This window comes from Dendropsophus ebraccatus, chromosome 11 (genome assembly GCF_027789765.1).
Source record: "Dendropsophus ebraccatus isolate aDenEbr1 chromosome 11, aDenEbr1.pat, whole genome shotgun sequence".
NCBI lineage: Eukaryota > Metazoa > Chordata > Amphibia > Anura > Hylidae > Dendropsophus > Dendropsophus ebraccatus.
Genome location: NC_091464.1, coordinates 67,427,489 through 67,448,020, shown reverse-complemented (window position 1 = coordinate 67,448,020; position 20,532 = coordinate 67,427,489). Strand labels below are relative to the sequence as shown.

General features: G+C 46.5%; 1 protein-coding gene across 1 annotated transcript in view; it reads right to left on the bottom strand.

Moving 5' to 3' along the window:
- The window catches only part of GBE1 (1,4-alpha-glucan branching enzyme 1), a 140,014-nt gene extending 128,487 nt beyond the window's left edge, over positions 1-11,527 (bottom strand). Inside the window, exons 1-2 of the mRNA XM_069944615.1 lie at positions 11,451-11,527; positions 8,545-8,667 (exon numbers count right to left, since the gene is read on the bottom strand). Coding sequence (XP_069800716.1) covers positions 8,545-8,667; positions 11,451-11,461 — 134 coding nt within the window. The 5' untranslated portion in view covers positions 11,462-11,527. The remainder of the gene's footprint in view (positions 1-8,544; positions 8,668-11,450) is intronic.
- Between the last annotated feature and the right edge of the window lie 9,005 nt (positions 11,528-20,532).

The following is a 20,532-nucleotide window of genomic DNA, read 5'->3' as shown; positions in this document are numbered from 1 at the left end:
GCTGCCAGCCATCTTATGGGCAGACATATGTCTACAACAGCTGTATGCAAATGTAACTACATGGCTCTGTACTTATATGCTATTTCTGTTCTATACAGCACAGGTTCTTGATGCCCATCTGGTTCCGGCTCCATAAGATTACAATCTATCTGTGCATATCCACTAGCCTTAACCCTTTCAGGACCGGAAAAATATATACAGTATGTGAATGTGTGTTAAAAATTTTTTTGTGTGTGTATATATATATATATATATATATATATATATATATATATATATATATATATATACATACACACACAAACACACACACACAGTTGCACTCAAACAGCCATTCATTCTCTATGGGAGAGAACCCTGCGCTTCCCCTCTTTAAGGCTACATTCACACATCCGTAGTGCAGTCCGTGATCGCGGACCCGCAGCCCGCACAATGAGTGTGCATCTGTAGTGCTCCGTGCTCCATAGCGATCTGTGCAGCAAAATGCAGTCCACATTAGACATGTTTTTTTTTTTTTTTTTTTGCAGCATGTATTGCGGCCCTATACACACGTACGGACGTGTGAACGGGGTCATTGAATACCATTGGTTCTATGTTCTGTCCGCAATTACGTGCCCACAATTGCGGCCAGAACAACGGATGTGTGAATGTAGCCTTAGTTAAACTTCTTAGATATCACAGTAACCACTAACCTAGGCATCTAAGGTCATTAATTGACTGGGGTCGGACATATATCACCCCTGCACATGTAGCAAGTGATAGGTCAACTTCTGTTTCCCAACTCACACTATACAATATCGTACAAGATACAACAAGTCTCCCTGTTACTTTAGCTCTTTAAATAGGCGTATAATGTCCCTTTGGTGTTATGTGCTGTGGTATGCTTGGGGTATTGTGTTGCTGGATGGTGTAGTGCAACGTTAGGGCTCACCTTCTGAAACCTTCCTGTCACGGTGGGGTCCGAGGGTGCTGGGGCCCTTGTCCTCTTCAGCATACACACAGGGACATATAATTTTTAATAAAAGTCTTCACACAATAGCGGTGAAAATATATTAAGACTTTACTTGAAGGATAACTATGTACAATCCAATACAGGGGCATCTGATGACGGTAAACTGTTGGCTTGATCAGAGTCCTTAGCTTCAGGGGGAGGGTTACCTTGGTTATTATAGCTTAGACTTGGTAGATAAATAGGGTTTCAAGTAGACAGACCTGTTCCAGAGACTTTACGGTTTTCCAGCCTTTATAAGGTACGTGTGAATAGGTACTTGAAGTTACTGAAGAGACTTGACGCTGTCAACGCTCACTATCATGTAGGAGAAAGACGCATGGACACACTGATTCGGAAGCCAGGAAGATGTGGACGGTGAATGGGAGACCCTCTATCACTTCACCAATCCGACAGCAGGCACTAATAAATACAGAGGATGTCCTGCTGAGACTTTGAGGACACGTATTAGTCCTTATGGCTGACTGGAAACAGGTTAGGGGGTTGAAGATGGAGTCTGACAGGATTACTGAGGTGACGTAGGGAGGTTAGATGTGACTGACAATGCCAGACTACCAGCTGTCACTGACAAGACCGCACAGCCCTTCTGGGTAGAAGGTGGGCAGAGCTAGCTTTCCCCTGGCCAATCACTAGAGTGTGATAGGTTGCAGGGGAGGAGCACTGATCAAGCTCAACACTTGTATCATTAGCGATTAATACATAACATATTGAATAAATATATGACAGAAAACACTATCTCCATAAGAGAGTTAGGAAAAAGCAGCAAATACATAGGTCCCAACACAGACTCTCTAAGGTTGCCAATAGCAACAATACATCTCCAGACGCCTGACAAATACTGTACCTTTCTGGGCCATTACAGGCGCACCTACTCTGCTGTTATGACTCAATAGCGCACAGGGCACTAAGGAGGAAGGCAATTTCCTTATCTTGATTCTTGGCGCCGTTTTTATTAAGTTTGTAGTTTACTCTATATGCTAATAAGGCAGTTTAGCACACAGAAGGCGGGGCTACTATCCTCAATGCACCAATTCACCCCAGTTGGCCCACCCACCCTAATGAATATTAAGTCACCTCTCTGCAGTGATATGCAATGGAGTGACGTCACTGCAGAGCGCCACATGGATATTCATAACAAGGGGAGATACGAAAAGGGCAGGGAATCCCTGCCCCATGTGTGCCAAACCACCTCATTAGTATATAGATTCAACTACAAACCTAAAGAGGACCTTCCCCCCCCCCCCCCCCAGTGCAGGGGTGACAGGCTCCCAACCCACGCTAGAGCCCCCTATACTTACCTGACCGTGCGCTCCTGAGATGAGTCCGATGCCCATAGAGAATGAATGGCGAGTCCGACGCTCCTTTCATTGTCTATGAGAGTCCGGTCCGTCACCAGACCGGATCAAGAAGCGGGACCCGGCGCAATCAGGTAAGTATAGGGGGCTCTAGTAAGGGGTCGGGAGCCTGTCACCCTAGGCTCCCGACCCCTTACTAGAGCCCCCTAAACTTACCTGATTGCACGGATGGGGGGGGGGGGGGGGGACAGATTCCCTTTAACTACAACAGCACCAAGAATTAAGGTATGGAAACCTCTTTCATCCTCAGCACCCCTTATATCATATCATGGCCCCTCATATCATAGAACACAATAAAAAAAGGCTACTTACCTTCTAAAAAATGTAGGGACAAACTGATTGAGTTTGGTGTTGAGGGGCCAGAGAGCTGCCAAAAGGGACTCGATAGGTGACAGTGTTATTCTGTTGTATACACTAAGGCCCCCTTCACACGTCCGGAAAATCTGTCCGGATTTCCGGACTCATAGGCGAACATTAGACACGGACACCCTTCCGGATTTTTCCGGAAGGGTGTCCGTTCCGGAAAATAGGACCGGATTTTTTAGATCTTGCTGAGAGGTCATGATGGGACTTGTACTTCTGCAGCCTGTGGCCATCCAGGTTGCAGAAGTACAACTCCCATCATGGCTCTGCTGGCAGGGCATGATGGGAGTTGTAGTTCTGCAGTCTGTGGCCATCCAGGTTGCAGACGTACAACTCCCATCATGCCTTGCTGACAGGCCATGATGGGAGTTCTGCAGCCTGTGGCCATCCAGGTACACGGGTACCTGTGATTTATGTTGGCATACTAGACTATATTATCTCATCAGGAAATCCTGAAGGTTTTTCCTGATGGTAAAAACGGATTACTGTCAGGAAATCCTGATACTTTCCTGATGACATTTGAGGTCTCCTGATCAGGATTTCCTGACAGTAAAAACTGACACGGACGTGTGAATGGGGCCTAAGTTGGTAAAACATGACGGACCACTTACTGTTATACATATATAAGCATGTATTTTTCTGGTGGTGTGAGTAGTTGTCGCATGAAACAAACAATGCTGCAGAGATTTAGGTGGTGTGTTCGGATTAGGCTGAGTTCACACTGCATTTTTGCAATACTTTTTTTCCCCATCTGTTTCATGCAAAAAAAAAAAAAAGGATGAAAAACTGATGCATTTTTGTTTAATTTTTTCATCGGCTTCCATTATAAAAAAAGAAAATTAAAAACTGATCAAAACTCATCCTTTTTTGTGTGTACAGAAAAACATGGTCGACTACATTGCTTTTTTTAAAGGGGTTGTCCGGCGATAAAAAATTATTCACAGAATAACACACATTACAAAGTTATACAACTTTGTAATGTATGTTATGTCTGTGAATGGCCCCCTTCCCCGTGTTACCCCCCACCCACGCTAGACCCGGAAGTGTGGTGCATTATACTCACCGCATCTCGTGTCGTCCACGGTCTCCGATCGTCAGCAGTGACGTCTTCTTCGGGAGGCCAGCGGATCTTCCCGAGTGCCGGCCGCCCTCTGCAGCGTCATCCGAAGCTCAGCCGCGATTGGCTGAGCATAACTGAGCTCAGCCAATCGCGGCTGAGCGGCTGATGACGCGGCCATGTCATCAGCTGCTCAGCCGCGATTGGCTGAGCACAGTTATGCTCAGCCAATCGCGGCTGAGCTTCGGATGACGCTGCAGAGGGCGGCCGGCACTCGGGAAGATCCGCTGGCCTCCCGAAGAAGACGTCACTGCTGACGATCGGAGACCGTGGTCGGCACGTGACAGGTAATGTATAGCGCACCACACTTCCGGGTACACGGGTGGGGGTGGTGGGACACGGGGAAGGGGGCCATTCACAGACATAACATACATTACAAAGTTGTATAACTTTGTAATGTGTGTTATTCTGTGAATAATTTTTTATCGCCGGACAACCCCTTTAAATAATGGAAGTCAATGGTAAAACAGATCAAAACAAATGCACACAAATGCATAATTTTTTCATTTTTTTTGCATAAAACGGATAGGGTAAAAAAAAACTGAACAGATTGCAAAAATGCAGTGTGAATCCAGCCTTACATGTGCAAAAAAGAAATATATTTAAGCTGGATAAACCTTTTAATTGATTGTATCATTTAAAGCGAATCTGTCAGCACCTGGGCTGGTACCGATGTGCTGACAGTGTATGTCCCTTAATGTATGTGGTACCTTTCTTTTCGCATTCGGTGCAGTAGTTTTTTTCTTTTTCTTGCCCATAACTTGCAGTGGTGAGGTGTTCGTACCCCATTTAGGGAGGAGGAAGTTGTGGTGAGGTGTGTCTGATAGCTGCCCGGCCCAGCCTCCTGCTTCTTGATGACGTTGCTGGCAAGGGCCACGCACAGGTAGTTTGCGCTTTCGCTTCCCGAATCGCGCATGCGCCATAGTGCAGATGAGCAGAGCAACTGTGGGCACTTGCTTTAGGCCATCGGCGTGCCTCCGCGTTACAGCGCATGAGCGATTCAGGACGCAGGAGCGCGCAATACCCAACAGATCCAGGGTGCATGCGCATACTGGCAAGTCAGCACGCGGCCCTTTCCAGCAACGTCATCAAGAAGCAGGAGGCCGGGCAGCAAACAGGGAGAAGGAAGTGGTGGTGAGGCGTGCCTAAGTGCAGCACGAACATCTCACCACTACAAGTTATAGGCAAGAATAAGAAAAAAACGACTGCACCAAATGCTAAAAGAAAAGGTACCACATACATTAAGGACCTCGGGACCAGCCCAGGTGCTGACAGATTCCTTTTAAAGGGGTTTTCCCTTGAACCATATAGGTTTGTGATTTGTAGACAAACCAACTCTTCTACCTATAAAATTCTCACCAGACAAAACAAGTTTGCACATACAGTTATGGAGTTCTGTCACTTCTACTTACCATTCCCAAACAATAACGCTTACAGAGGCACACATGAAATATAGATAACGGTCAGGAGTTTCTGCTGAGCAGCATTGCGTGCGGTTCCTTGTAAATGTCTCACATTGCTGCAGGTGAATTAGCCGTACATCTAAGCACGTATTACCTGATCACCCTAGGACGGAACAGCAAGTTCTTTGCATATAGAGTAGAAAAGCAAAAAAGAAAAATGACAGTAGATGTACAGCGGCATTTTTTAGGAAATCCCCATCGTGAAAAAACAACAGGAAAAAATATATGGTGCCTATAACAGCAAATGGCTCTGGATAGTAATGAAGTGTTTGTCTGCGGTCTGCTAAACACTCAAATGATGAATACTTTACGGGTGGTCAACAGGGCATATGCGGGGAACCGAAATGTAGCCCAGGGGGCCACACTTCGCATTTAGTCAAGACAAGCAGGTGGGTCTTTTCCTTCTGCAGATGTATAATCCGGTTCAGCATTTTCTTTGTAGCTTTTTTACCTCCTATTGTCGACCTCTGAAATCGACACAATTACTGGACAAAAACTGGACGCAGCTTTCATACTGATAATATGGATCTGGTAGCAATCACACGAGGGGTTGAAAAGTGATAATCACAACCAAGATAATATACCAGAGAAACTATATTTCAGTTTTCAACAACAGAAAAAGTGCCTCTGCCATGAATGGCTAAGCGGGCCTGTGGCGTCCTGTCTCAAGTAGCCGGACACCAGGCGGGAGAGATGGAGCCGAGGAGGTGAGTGAAAACATCGACTTACCTCCCCGGCTCAAGACGTCTAGTATCCATCTGCTTCCTGGTCTGGAGAAGGGACTTTAATCGCCCGCTTAGCCTTTCAGTGCTGAATGGCTGGCACATCATGTCTTGAGTCCCGTCCTAAGACAAGGAAGCAGACGGATATCGGGGGAAAGAAGCGGAGGAATGTGGCTGGCAGCGCTAGAGCCATGGAGGTAAGTGAATGATTTCACCCACCCCTCCCCAGGTAGTGCAAAAAAAAAAAAAAAAAAAAAAAAAAACGGATGGAAAAACGGATGAAAATGGATGCACACAAAGGCATATGTTTTTTTTCCATCAGTTTTTTGCAAAAAAAAGGATTGCAAAAACGTAGTGTGAATCCAGCCTTAGAGACAAAAAATACAAACGTGTAAATGAGGGCTTAATTAGGACAACGGTATGAAATAACAAAATCTCGGAGATGTCATCAGTGCAGTGTGGAAGAGACAATCCCTTATTACACATCTTCACCAGATACAACAGGATTCGTTTTGGCATCTACACTGCACCTGAATGCACCCCGTTGTATCAGCTGAGGATGTGAAATAAAGCTTTCTTGTTTACGCATCATTACTAGTAAGAGAACACATGAATGAACTTTATAAAGTTCCAGAACCAGATACACTGTCTCTGCAATTCCTGCCAAACATTTCATTACTAGCTACAAGCTGTTTAGCCGATCACTGTTAGGGTACTATTACACTAAGCGATTTTTCGGCGACTAACGATAAACTGTCTCAAACGACCTGAAATCGGTCGTCCAATCACACGGAGTGAGGATCGCTACTTATGATCGTTCTTGCAGTCGTTTTGCCATCACTATTGCATACGTAACAGCTATGACTTATTACACCGAACGATGTGCGAATGATCAAATAAAAATAGGTCCGAATTCTATCAAACGATAAACGATTTCTCGTTGGGTGTTTAATTGTTGTCTGCTATTACACGAAATGATTCTAGGTGAAATCCGAATGATCTAACGATTTTTCAAACAATAATCGTCCTGTGTAATATGGCCCTTACTCTAGTTGGCCCCAGAGACTATGCACAAATCTGAAAACAGCATTGTATAAACCTGTAACTGGAGCCTGTTATTTACCCACCAATGTGCCACAAGACTGAAACCACTTGTCTAAGGTTGTGTCCATTGCCTTGTGTTGATAAAACAGTTCTGACCCATTAAGGTGCGGGTTGTACAAGACCTCTGGAGATGTCCTTCAGCAGCAGACCCCAACAGTCCTAAGTTGTGAGGTGCGGTCTCCATGGACCGGACTCATCTTTACAGAACATCCCAAAGACGCAGAAGTAGTGCAATGCTGTGGCACTTCAGCAGCTATGCCCCGCCTCCCTGACACTTCAGCACAGGATAAAAAACTTATTTTAGAGCTTATGCATTAGTCTCCCTATTCACAGCTCTTTATCTGGATATTACAGAGCAGAATTGTAGTCCTTGTTAGTAAGGTAACAGTTACATAATTTGATAGCCTTCTATCATATTCAGTTTACCATTCATTTACAACTTCTTGTGTGTCTGCTTATTCACAGATTCAATCCCTTACCAAAAAAGTTATTAATTCTTATTGTGCCAGGGCACGATTGGCTGAGCATAACTGTGCTCAGCCAATCGCAGCTGAGCAGCTGGTGACGCAGCAGAAGGGGGCCGGCATGAGGGACAGATGGAGCGGTTCGGCCGGCCTCCCTAAGACGACGTCATTGTCCCAAGATGGCAGACACGGGTCGACACGAATGCGGTAAGTATAATGCACCAACACTTCCGGGTCTAGCGTGGGTGGGGGGAAACACGGGGAAGGGGGCCATTTACATACATAACACACATTACAAAGTTGTATAACTTTGTAATGTGTGTTATTTTGTGAATAAATATTTAGCGCCGCACTACCCCTTTAAGGGTAGCTTCACACGTACCGGATCCGCAGCGGATTTCATGCTGCGAGTTTGCAGCGAAATCCGCTGCGGATCCTGTACTGTAAAGGTGAATGGGTCCCATACACACAGTGGATCTGCTGTGTGTATGGGACAAGGCCCCTTTAATCCCCCCCCGCCGCAGCTTACAGCCCCGACCCCAAGCATTCATTACCTGCTCGGTGCCGCGGCTGTGTGTTACACTCCAGGCACCCCATCAGCTGGGAGCGTCATACAAAGCCGCAGGTAATGTATGCTCGGTGCCGGGGCTGTGAGCTGGCGGCCGGCCAGTGACAGGAGTGGGGGGGGGGGGGCTGTAAAGGGGTAAAGTGTCACTGTCCTTTGGTAAAACTTTTTTTATGTCAAAAGTTCTGATTAGTCCAGGTCTGAACGGGATAAGGAACGGGCAGAGGACACACTGCAGCACATCCCCCTCGGGTCACCCTCCAGCACACATTTGTTGCTTTAAATTTTTAATTCCTTTTTGTAGGCAGTTTCTGAGAGGTTCTGATTAATATAGGGAAGTATCAGACCTGGATCAGGAACATTCTGATATCATCTGCCTTACCTCCTCTGAAAGTCCTTCTTGTATGGTCTGAGATACGGATCCTGGTCTAGTAACTTGTGCAGTTCTGGAACCACCATAACGTCTGTGTCGTCCACATTGTCCTCCATGTCCACGCTATTAATGCTGCAACAACCAGAGACACAAGGAAAGTTATTTCAGGAGAATTATTGAGCAGATCAGATGCACTATGTCCCGTTATGTCAATGACCTCGCACCCTCTAGTCACGGCCGGTGATGTGCACTGACAGGACACGTGTTCCAGAGCAGAAGGTGGAACTAGAATATTCTACATGCTTATTATATATAATACATTAATATACAACGGGTTATATACGGGAAACACACTGGACAATATGTCCCACTAAGATAGGGATAGCAAAAATACCCCTTAAGGCTGGGTTCACACTATGTATATTTGAGGCTGTATTTGGTCCTCATGTCAGGTCCTCATAGCAACCAAAACCAGGAGTGGATTGAAAACACAGAAAGGATCTGTTCACACAATGTTGAAATTGAGTGGATGGCCGCCATATAACAGTAAATAACGGCCATTATTTCAATACCACAGCCGTTGTTTTAAAATAACAGCAAATATTTGCCATTAAATGACGGGCATCCACTCAATTACAACATTATGTGAACAGAGCCTTTCTGTGTTTTCAATCCACTCCTGGTTTTGGTTGCTATACAGCCTCACAAATACAGCCTCAAATATACATAGTGTGAACCCAGCCTAAGGGTGCGTTCACACCTACAGGATCCGCAGCGGATTTTCATGCTGCGAGTTTGCAGCAAAATCAGCTGCGGATCCTGTACCGTGAAGCTGAATGGGTCCCATACACGCAGCGGATCCGCTGCCTGCATGGGACCGGGCCCCTTTAACCCCTGCACCGCCGCCGGCTGCCCACAGCTTACAGCCCCGGCCCCCTTAAACCCCCGCACCGCCCGAACGCCGCCCCGGCAACACAGCTGTGGCCACACATTACATGGCTAATTGAATGGTTCATTGATTTGCGGGCACACCCGACAGTGCCTGCAAATCAATAGTTTAAAAAAAAAAAAAAAAAAAAAAAAAGGGTGTTCCAGCAGCTGATACAGAGGTATCGGTCTCAGGAACGGGCTCAGTGCAGCCCAGCGCCCAGCTGTTTAACAGCATCCGTCGCTATGCAATGGACATTGTTAAACGCTGTGTGAACTTAGCCTTAGGGTACGTTCACACGTACCGGATCCGGAGCAGATTTTCTGCTAGATTTCATCTAAATAACTGAACACAAATCTGCTGCAGATCCTGTACATGTGAACACACCCTGTCATATTCTAACTAACAGAACTGTCCACATTAGTATAACAGAAGTAAAAGAAGCTAGAGCTTTAGAAGATTGGCCTAGTCATCTATTACACAGTCAATTCTTCATCTTAATGGGCATAATACTACATTGGGCATTTGCATTTTGCCTTCCTGAGGCGCACTTGTAAGCCTGGTTTCATGCACAGTATTTAAAAACTTGGACTAGGCAGTCTAAAAACTGCAGCAGATTCCCTAAGTGTTTCAGATTGTTTGATAACTTTAGTACATCTTTAAACACAACTGTCTACATTTAGACCACCACGTACAGTATTTCCAGCTCATGAGGTGGAATTAAGCAGACTTGCCAAATTGTTCTCTGGATCTGAACGCATTTGACTCCTAATGGCTTCAGAAGTTGGAGGCCGCCCTAGGAAGCCCTGGAAAATGTGGATACAGACTATGGTCGTATCCAAGTTTCCAGGCAACCTTAGGGCTGCATCCAACTTCTACGAGTCAAAGGCTGAGTGTAAGGTTTTGGAGAATGTTGCCGAACCTGACATCAGGGCCATAACACTGGAGATATACGTCAGTGTGTGTGTGTGTGTGGGGGGGGGGGGGGGGGGGGGGAAGAGTGCCCTGTCCTATACCTCTGCCATATGGAATAGACGCGGTGTGAGTATAGACTGACAAACATAACAAGGTCACAAAAACATGTGCATAAAAGTCACTATCTATTTTTTGCAATATGACAGAAGTAGATATACATCACAGGATCCCACAGCACGTTATAAGTGATATCACTGGAGCACAACAAATATGACCATACACATTATAAGACTTATAATAATTGTCCTGGAACAGCTAGTGCTCACTCACCTCTCCCAGATCATATCTACTGGATCATTACATGTATACAATGTATGATATACGGAGGGGGGGTATATATATATATATATATATATATATATATAGGGTGTGAGGGGTCACCTCTGCTGGCCCCCTCCGTGTATACAGTGTATGATATACGGAGGGGGGCAGATCTATATATATATATATATATATATATATATATATGGGGTGTGAGGGGTCACCTCTGCTGGCCCCCTCCGTGTATACAGTGTATGATAACACAATAACATATATATGGGGTGTGAGGGGTCACCTCTGCTGCCCCCTCCATGTATACAGTGTATGATAACACAATAACATATATATGGGGTGTGAGGGGTCACCTCTGCTGCCCCCTGATGTATACAGTGTATGATAACACAATAACATATATATGGGGTGTGAGGGGTCACCTCTGCTGCCCCCTCCGTGTATACAGTGTATGATAACACAATAACATATATATGGGGTGTGAGGGGTCACCTCTGCTGCCCCCTCCATGTATACAGTGTATGATAACACAACAATATATACATATATGGGGTGTGAGGGGTCACCTCTGCAGGCCCCCTCCGTGTATACAGTGTATGATACATAAAGGACAGTGTGCACACTGATAACACTTATATCTATATATTACAGCAGAGTATATATCGCATGACTATGATATCTTCGTATATACAGACACACATATGTACACAGTGACCGCACAGTCCTGCGCCCTCCTCACCCTGTGTCCATGTCGTCCTCCGCCCGGCTCTCCGCTGACTGGCTGACACCCGGCTCCCCGCTGACTGGCTGACACCCGGCTCCCCGCTGACTGGCTGACACCCGGCTCCCCGCTGACTGGCTAACACCCGGCTCCTGTCACCAGACGCTGCTCCTTCCCTCCCACCTGCTCTCCTTGTATCATTCAACTTCCTGATTCTCTGGTCACGTGAGGACTTCCATCCAATCAGCGCCCAGAGTTACAGACAGGCCCGGCGTGTGTGCGAGTGTCCGCGTGCTGCACAGCTCCGTCCTCCTCCTGCCCGGTGACAGGCGAGTATCGCACTGGAACCGGATGAGTGTGCACTGGTTCTGTAGTCACTGAGCAGGATGCGCTCATACACAGGTCATGACTAGCGCCATATTATTTCTTACAGGATATAACACAGGGGAGGTTGCAGAGTAACTTTCCTGTGGACTCCTGCGCCGTCCCTGACGCCTTCAGCTCTAGTCCCAGGTGCCATCATATAACCGCTGATGAGGTGCACTAGGGCACTGTTCACATTTCTTCTCTACCTGCCTTTGGACACATGGCGGGATCACATGACCTGGTATCCAGGCTTTTTCAAAACTGAAAGCTGAAATTTGATTGGTTGCTATGGGCAACTGTCCCTCTGCACTAGGTTTGGTAAGTCTTCCCCTGGGTGTTTCTCTGGTCCAGTTCTATTCTTCATTCTCCCTATTACAGTCCCAATCACCATAAAATCTTTACATTTAAATTTCCAGACTTTCTATTAGGCACGGAAAGCCTTTATTTTTTTTCTGAAAATATACAGCAGGTCCTATATTTGTCTGGAATTCCAGCACGGATGACCTACTACAAGTCTATGGGAGCATCTGGAATTCGGACAGCTCTGGATTCACATCTGGAAACTGGACGGATTTCCGGATGCGTTGCTAGACACCTTGGGACGGTGGTCGCACCAGCGCTAGTGCCCCTGGGTGCTGCATCTGCATGCACTCCTGATACAGTTAGGGCCCTATTACACCAACCGGGCCCTATTACACCCAGATGTCTTCTGTTATGCTCAGCCAATGGCACTGGAGGGGGGCCGGGCTGGAGCAGTCAGGCCGGCCTCCTTAAGATAACATGGTCGTTGGCCGGGGTCAACAGTGATTCCGTGAGTATACTGTATCACACTTCCAGGTCCACAGTGGGGGGGGGGGGGGGGGGGTGTAACATGGGGAAGGGGGCCATTCACTTATATAACACACATTACAATGTTGTATAACTTTGTAATGTGTGTTATAGGGCTGGGCGATATGGGCAAAAAATAAAATCTCGATTTTTTAAAATTTTTTGACGATTCTCGATTTAAATCTCGATTTTTTTTCCTTTTTTGCTAAATAAACAGAACATTTTCTCCCTGCAGCATCAGATACTATTTTTATAGGCCGGCCTCCTTAAGATAACATGGTCGTTGGCCGGGGTCAACAGTGATTCCGTGAGTATACTGTATCACACTTCCAGGTCCACAGTGGGGGGGGGGGGGGTGGGGGCGGGGGGGGGGGGGTGGGGACGATTCTCGATTTAAATCTCGATTTTTTTTTTCCTTTTTTGCTAAATAAACAGAACATTTTCTCCCTGCAGCATCAGATACTATTTTTATATTTTAGACAACAACTGTATTGATTTCCAGTGTAACAGAGGCCCCATATAGTATAGGAAATCATGTTTGTGCCTCCATCTACGTAGGGTGTAGTAGTGGAGGTATAGTGGATAGGGGGTGTAGGAGTGGAGGTATAGTGGATAGGGGGTGTAGGAGTGGAGGTATAGTAGTGGATAGGGGGTGTAGGAGTGGAGGTATAGTAGATAGGGGGTGTAGGAGTGGAGGTATAGTGGATAGGGGGTGTAGGAGTGGAGGTATAGTGGATAGGGGGTGTAGGAGTGGAGGTATAGTGGATAGGGGGTGTAGGAGTGGAGGTATAGTGGATAGGGGGTGTAGGAGTGGAGGTATAGTGGATAGGGGGTGTAGGAGTGGAGGTATAGTAGATAGGGGGTGTAGGAGTGGAGGTATAGTGGATAGGGGGTGTAGGAGTGGAGGTATAGTGGATAGGGGGTGTAGGAGTGGAGGTATAGTAGATAGGGGGTGCAGGAGTGGAGGTATAGTAGATAGGGGGTGCAGGAGTGGAGGTATAGTGGATAGGGGGTGTAGGAGTGGAGGTATAGTGGATAGGGGGTGTAGGAGTACAGGTATAGATGAGGGGTGACTGGGGTAAAACTAAAGGGGACTGGGGTGACACTAAAGGGGACTGGGGTGACACTAAAGGGGACTGGGGTGACACTAAAGGGGACTGGGGTGACACTGGGGGACTGGAGGGACAATGGGGGACACTGAGGGGACTGGGGGGGACACTGAGGGGACTGGGGTGACACTAAAGGGGACTGGGGTGACACTAAAGGGGACTGGGGTGACACTGGGGGACTGGAGGGACAATGGGGGACACTAAAGGGGACTGGAATGACACTAAAGGGGCCTGGGGTGACACTAAAGGGGCCTGGGGTGACACTAAAGGGGACTGGGGTGACACTAAAGGGGACTGGGGTGACACTGGGGGACTGGAGGGACAATGGGGGACACTAAAGGGGACTGGGGGGGACACTGAGGGAACAATGAGGGGACTGGGGGGGACACACTGAAGGGGACTGGGGGGGGGACACTGAGGGGACGGGGGGGACACTGAAGGGGACTGGGGGGGACACTGAAGGGGACTGGGGGGGACACTGAAGGGGACTGGGGGGGGACACTGAAGGGGACTGGGGGGGGACACTGAGGGAACAATGAGGGGATTGGGGGGACACTGAGGGGACTGGGGGGGGACACTGAGGGAACAATGAGGGGACGGGGGGACACTGAAGGGGACTGGGGGGGACACTGAAGGGGACTGGGGGGGGAAACTGAAGGGGACTGGGGGGGGGACACTGAGGGAACAATGAGGGGATTGGGGGGACACTGAGGGGACTGGGGGGTGACTGGTGCAGCTGGAGGTGATTGGAGCAGGAGGGCACATACATCTCCTCCTCCTCTCACCTCCACACACACGCTCCCCTCCCGGCCAGATATGGAGGTCCCGGGTCTGTGGAGGAGGAGGCCGCAGGGACTACAGTAGGTGGTGATCGCATAGCTGCGGGTCACGGAGCTATACAGCGGGAACGGGGGTCTGCACCGAGCCCCCCGATCCCGCTGTATAGCTCCAGGACGAGCAGCGCCGCGATCACCACCTACTGTAGTCCCTGCGGCCTCCTCCTCCACAGACCCGGGACCTCCATATCTGGCCGGGAGGGGAGTGGGACGCTCAGTGGAAGGGGCGGGGGCAGATCAGCGGCGGCGCTGTCAGTGGCTGGAGGCCGCCGGCACTGCACCGCCCCTCTCCAGCATCTTCTCCCCGCTCACCCACACCGCCCCTCCACAGCTCTCCCGCCGGCCCGCACCGCAACCCCCCTTCTCTCAGCTTCTCCCCGGCACCGCAGCCCGAAATGATTTTTTGTGAAAATCGAATTTACGATTTTCACAAAAAATCTAATCGATTTCAACGTTCTGGACGATTAATCGAATTAATTTGATTAATCGCCCAGCCCTAGTGTGTTATTTAGTAAGACAATGTTTTACACCGCACTATCCCTTTAAAATCGCTCTATTCCCATCCTTATAGCACTTTTATCCTTTGGTCTATGGGGTAGTGTGAGGTGTCATTTTTTGTGCCATGATCTGTACTTTCTATCGGTACCTTGATTGCATATATGCAACTTTTTGATAACCTTTTATAAAAAAAAAAAATCTGGATTTAATGTAAAAAAAAATACGCAATTTTACATTTTGTTGGGTTTTTGCGCTTACGCTGTTTACCTTGCGAGATCAGGAATGTGATAAATTAACAGTTTAGGCAAATACGCAGGCGACGATACCAAACATGTTTATTTATTTATTTATTTATACTTATAAGATGGGGAAAGGAGGTGATTCAAACTTTTTTTAGGGGAGGAGATTTTCTATTAAAATATATATATATATATATCTATTTGCTGCATGTCACTATTTTTGATATTATGATATATTTGGAATAAATACCACTTTTTGTTTCACAACTTGGAGTGCTGCGGACTATTCGTTGTATATGGACATTCATACCCCTGGTTGGGGAATCTGCTGGCACCAAACTACGTTTTACAAGGTAGTGCTGCTTTTATATTCTTTTTCCTATATATATATATATATATATATATATATATATATATATATATATATATATATTTTTTTTTTTTTTTTTTTTTTTTAACACACTAACTAGTCCCCCTGGGAGACTTCTAGTATTACTGCTCTGATCTCTCATTGAGATCTATGCAGTATAGATATACTGCACAGATCAATGAGCAATCTATTGCTCTGGCTTGCCGCATCCAGAAACAATAGATTGTCGTTGCGATTCCCCTCCCCACTGGACCACCAGGGAAGGGAAAAACAGCCTTTTAAGTGTAGCTGTCAACTTTGACAGCTGCATTTAAAAAGCTTATTAGTGAGCACGGCAATCAGACCGTGCCCGCTAATAGGTCGCGGCACGGTCCCCCTCTGAACGCCCCTAACGACGCCAGGGCGTACATTTACACCCTGTGTCTTTAAGAAGTTGAAGTAAAGGGTTCTATTAAAGGGAAACTCCAGGTAAAGGTGTAAAAAAAGAACCTTCTGCAGAAGCATATAGCATTACATACCTATCTATCCCAGTTTTGAAACTACCAAAATCCATTTGTTTGGGGTGTTTTGTTCTGTATTGTGTGGCTGTACTTCCTGGTTGAGCAGTTGTACTCAGTACTAAAGGTTCCAGAATGCAATACTTTCCATCAGCTGTTCATCACTGTCCTCCACCCTGCACATTCCCCACTTAAATCTGTTGTAGAACATCTAGGCTGTGTTTACACATTGCAGTTTCATTGTGTTACTGAATTATTTGCAGTACTTCATTTCAGTATCATTTCATTGTCTCTCTCCCCCGACCCACATCATGCTGTATTCTCTACCTGTAACACCACACAGCACGCTGTATTCTCTACCTGTAACACCACACAGCACACTGTATTCTCTACCTGTAACACCACACAGCACACTGTATTCTCTACCTGTAACACCACACAGCACACTGTATTCTCTACCTGTAACACCACACAGCACGCTGTATTCTCTACCTGTAACACCACACAGCACGCTGTATTCTCTACCTGTAACACCACACAGCACACTGTATTCTCTACCTGTAACACCACACAGCACCCTGTATTCTCTTCCTGTAACACCACACAGCACACTGTATTCTCTACCTGTAACACCACACAGCATACTGTATTCTCTACCTGTAACACCACACAGCACACTGTATTCTTTACCTGTAACACCACACAGCACACTGTATTCTCTACCTGTAACACCACACAGCATGCTGTATTCTCTACCTGTAACACCACACAGCACGCTGTATTCTCTACCTGTAACACCACACAGCACGCTGTACTCTCTACCTGTAACACCACACAGCACGCTGTACTCTCTACCTGTAACACCACACAGCACGCTGTACTCTCTACCTGTAACACCACACAGCACGCTGTACTCTCTACCTGTAACACCACACAGCACGCTGTATTCTCTACCTGTAACACCACACAGCACGCTGTATTCTCTACCTATAACACGACACAGCACGCAGTATACTCTACCTGTAACACCACATAGCACACTGTATGGCTTTTAATTTTAAAGTTTTTAATTTTAATTTTTTTTTTCACCTCTACACACATATTATGATCAAGCATCTTTTGTCTTTGAGATTGAGTCCACAATAAGGCCTTTATCCAATATTATATTACATGGGATATACTGGTTTGTCCAGGTAGAATTGGCAGTGCCAGCTTTGATCCTCTGTACTGTTTAGCATCATTTAATTGTGTTACTGCATCATTTTTGTGAATATGCTGCAGTACTGCAATGAAACTACAACATGTGTGAACGCAGCCCTAATTTCACTGCAGACTTTTGAACAATCAGGGAAGTTGCAGCAGCTGCTTCTGTTCGGTCAGAGATGGTGAATCACTCAGGGGATTGGGGAATCCAGCCCCGCCTCCTGTGACATCACACTCTGCCCCCTGTCTCACAATGTGAGTCAGAGGCATGGAAGATTTGTCTCTTTAGGGTGCGTTCACACCTACAGGATCTGCAGCAGATTTGATGCTGTGTTCAGATATTTAAATTAAATCTGCTGCAGAAAATCAGCTGCAGATCCTGTAGGTGTGAACGCACCATTAGGGTACAAACCCACACACCGTATACACAGCAAATACGCAGCAGATTTGTTGGTGAAGATTTGATGCTGTGTTCAGTTATTTAGATCTAATCTGCTGCGTATTTGCTGCGTATTGCCGCAGTAAATACGCTACATATACGGTGTGTGGGTTTATACCCTTAGGGTACAAACCCACACACCGTATATACAGCGTATTTACTACTGCGATACGCAGCAAATACGTAGCAAATACGCAGCAGATTAGATCTAAATAACTGAACACAGCATCAAATCTTCACCATCACATCTGCTGCGTATTTGCTGCGTTTTTGCTGCGTATACGGTGTGTGGGTTTATACCCTTAGGGTATAAACACACACACCGTATACGCAGCTTATTTGCTGCTGCGATACGCAGCAGATACGCAGCAGATTAGATCTAAATAACTGAACACAGCATCAAATCTGCTACAGATCTGCTGCGTATCTGCTGCATATTTGCTGCGTATCTGCTGCATATACGGTGTGTGTGTTTGTACCCTAAGGAACATATATTTTTTAACAATGGTTTGATTTTTTTACAGGCCATCAGATAAAACAAATTATACATATTATATATCGTTTTAATTGTAACGACTTGAGGAACATGCATAACAAGTCAGTTTTACCCCAGGGCGAATGGCGTAATAACAAATACCCCCCAAATAAAAGAAATGCGTTTTTTTTGTTCAATTTCACCACACATTGAATTTTTTCCTGGTTTCGCAGTGTACTTTATGCAAAAATTCAGCCTGTCATTGCAAAGTACAATTAGTGACGCAAAAAATAAGGGCTCATGTGGGTTTCTAGGTGGAAAAATACAAGTGCTATGGCCTTTTAAACACAAGGAGGAGAAAAAGCAAAAACGAAAATTGGCCCCGTCCTTAAGGGGTTAAATGAACTTTGTCATATAATAAAAGCAATCACCTCTGTTTTCTGGTTTTGTAAAATCTCACATACACTATAAGGCTATGTTCACACAATGTGAGAGACCGGCCGTTCCGTGACTGCAGTACCGGTCGGATGATCTTTTGGCCGCAGAACCTCCCACAGCACACAATGAAGCAAGCGGCCGGAGCCGCCCACTTCGTCAACTGACAGGTCTTTCTGCAGACGTAATTCACTGAATTGCAGCCGCAGATAACTGACATGTCAGTTATTTGCGGCCCTGTACAGGATCCCGGCCGGAGTGTATACGATGTGTATACACTACGGCCGGGATCCCACAGAACATAGGCTATGTTACACACCGCACAAAGTACGGCCGGCCGTACTTTTTACGTAGTGTGAACATAGCCTAATGCCGTTCTGTGCTGGAAAGAAATGCTGGATTATCAGATTTGCCATATTATCAGGTGACGGTAGGATAAATGTCACCAATAAACTTTTATCACTTTTTCCTTTTCTTTATTTTATATATACTGAAAACTTTTTTTTCCTATAGTTTTGCTGTCATTAATAGTTTACAGTCGCTTTTGCGCTCCTCTTGTTTAAATGACAGAAATTCAATATATTCACTTCAACGGTGGTGACAAATTTTAGGAGAGGGAAAAAATGAACAAATACCTAAAATGTCAATATGTGGTAATAAGAAAAGCCAGGGTGACTGACATTTTAAGATATTACGAGTGCAAAGTAAAACTATACATCAGAGGATGCGAGAAATGTTCATATGATCAAAGTATTGATATCCTGTCAAACCCCTAATGCCATGAATGGAGAGGAATGGCCACTACACAGATATATGGATATCTGACACCTGCAGACTTACATAGGACACTAGAAGGGGTGTACCATAGAAAAATAGACTCCAACAGGGATATTCCCATCACCTCAACTTTTTTTTAGGTGGTGGGATGTGCAAAAGAAAGCAACTTTGTAGGATCCAGACCACCACTATCAGCCATGATGTCAGTGGCCAGGCAGTGACGGGACTGGTGGTCAGGAGCTGGTAAGTATTGTTTTACTTCTTTTATGTCCCCCTCTGACATCCCACAGGTCTCCAGGGCTTGGATTGTCACTGAATGCATATGTAATGCCAGAGGGAGACACAGCAGAACCAAGCTCATTCAGCTCACCGCACCACTTTGTACCGTCCTTGCAAACCCCCCACAAACCACACAAACATGCTCTAATTAGAGAATAATGTACAGCTTCTATATGCCTTGTTATTTACCTGTTTTAGATGACACTACAGACTTGGCTTTTCGGCCACTTGATTCCTATTTTCTCACTGAAATTATTTCCTAACGCTGCCTACATTTTAAGATTGCGCGCCCGCAGACCGCCCCGCTCCCAGCCCGGCCCCCTGCTCATCCGCAGCCCGGCCCCACGGTCAACCGCAGCCTCCTGCGCCGCCCCGATCGCCACCCCCGCCGCTCCAATCGCCGCCGCTCAGATTGCCCCCGTCGCCCCGGCCACGAGCATACCTTACCTGCTCCGCGTAGCAGTTGTTCGAAATCCCCGGCTCCCCTCTTCAGTGCATTGATTGACTGAAGAGGGGAGTCGGGAATTTCAAACGGCTCCTCTTCAGCATTGATTGGCTGAAGAGGAGCTGTTTGAAATCCCCTGCTCCCCTCTTCAGCCAATCAATGCACGGCAGCACTGATTGGCTGAAGAGGAGCCGTTTGAAATTCCCGGCTCCCCTCTTCAGCCAATCAATGCACTGAAGAGGGGAGCCGGGGATTTCAAACACTTGCTACGCGGAGCAGGTAAGGTATGCTTGCGGCGGGGGTG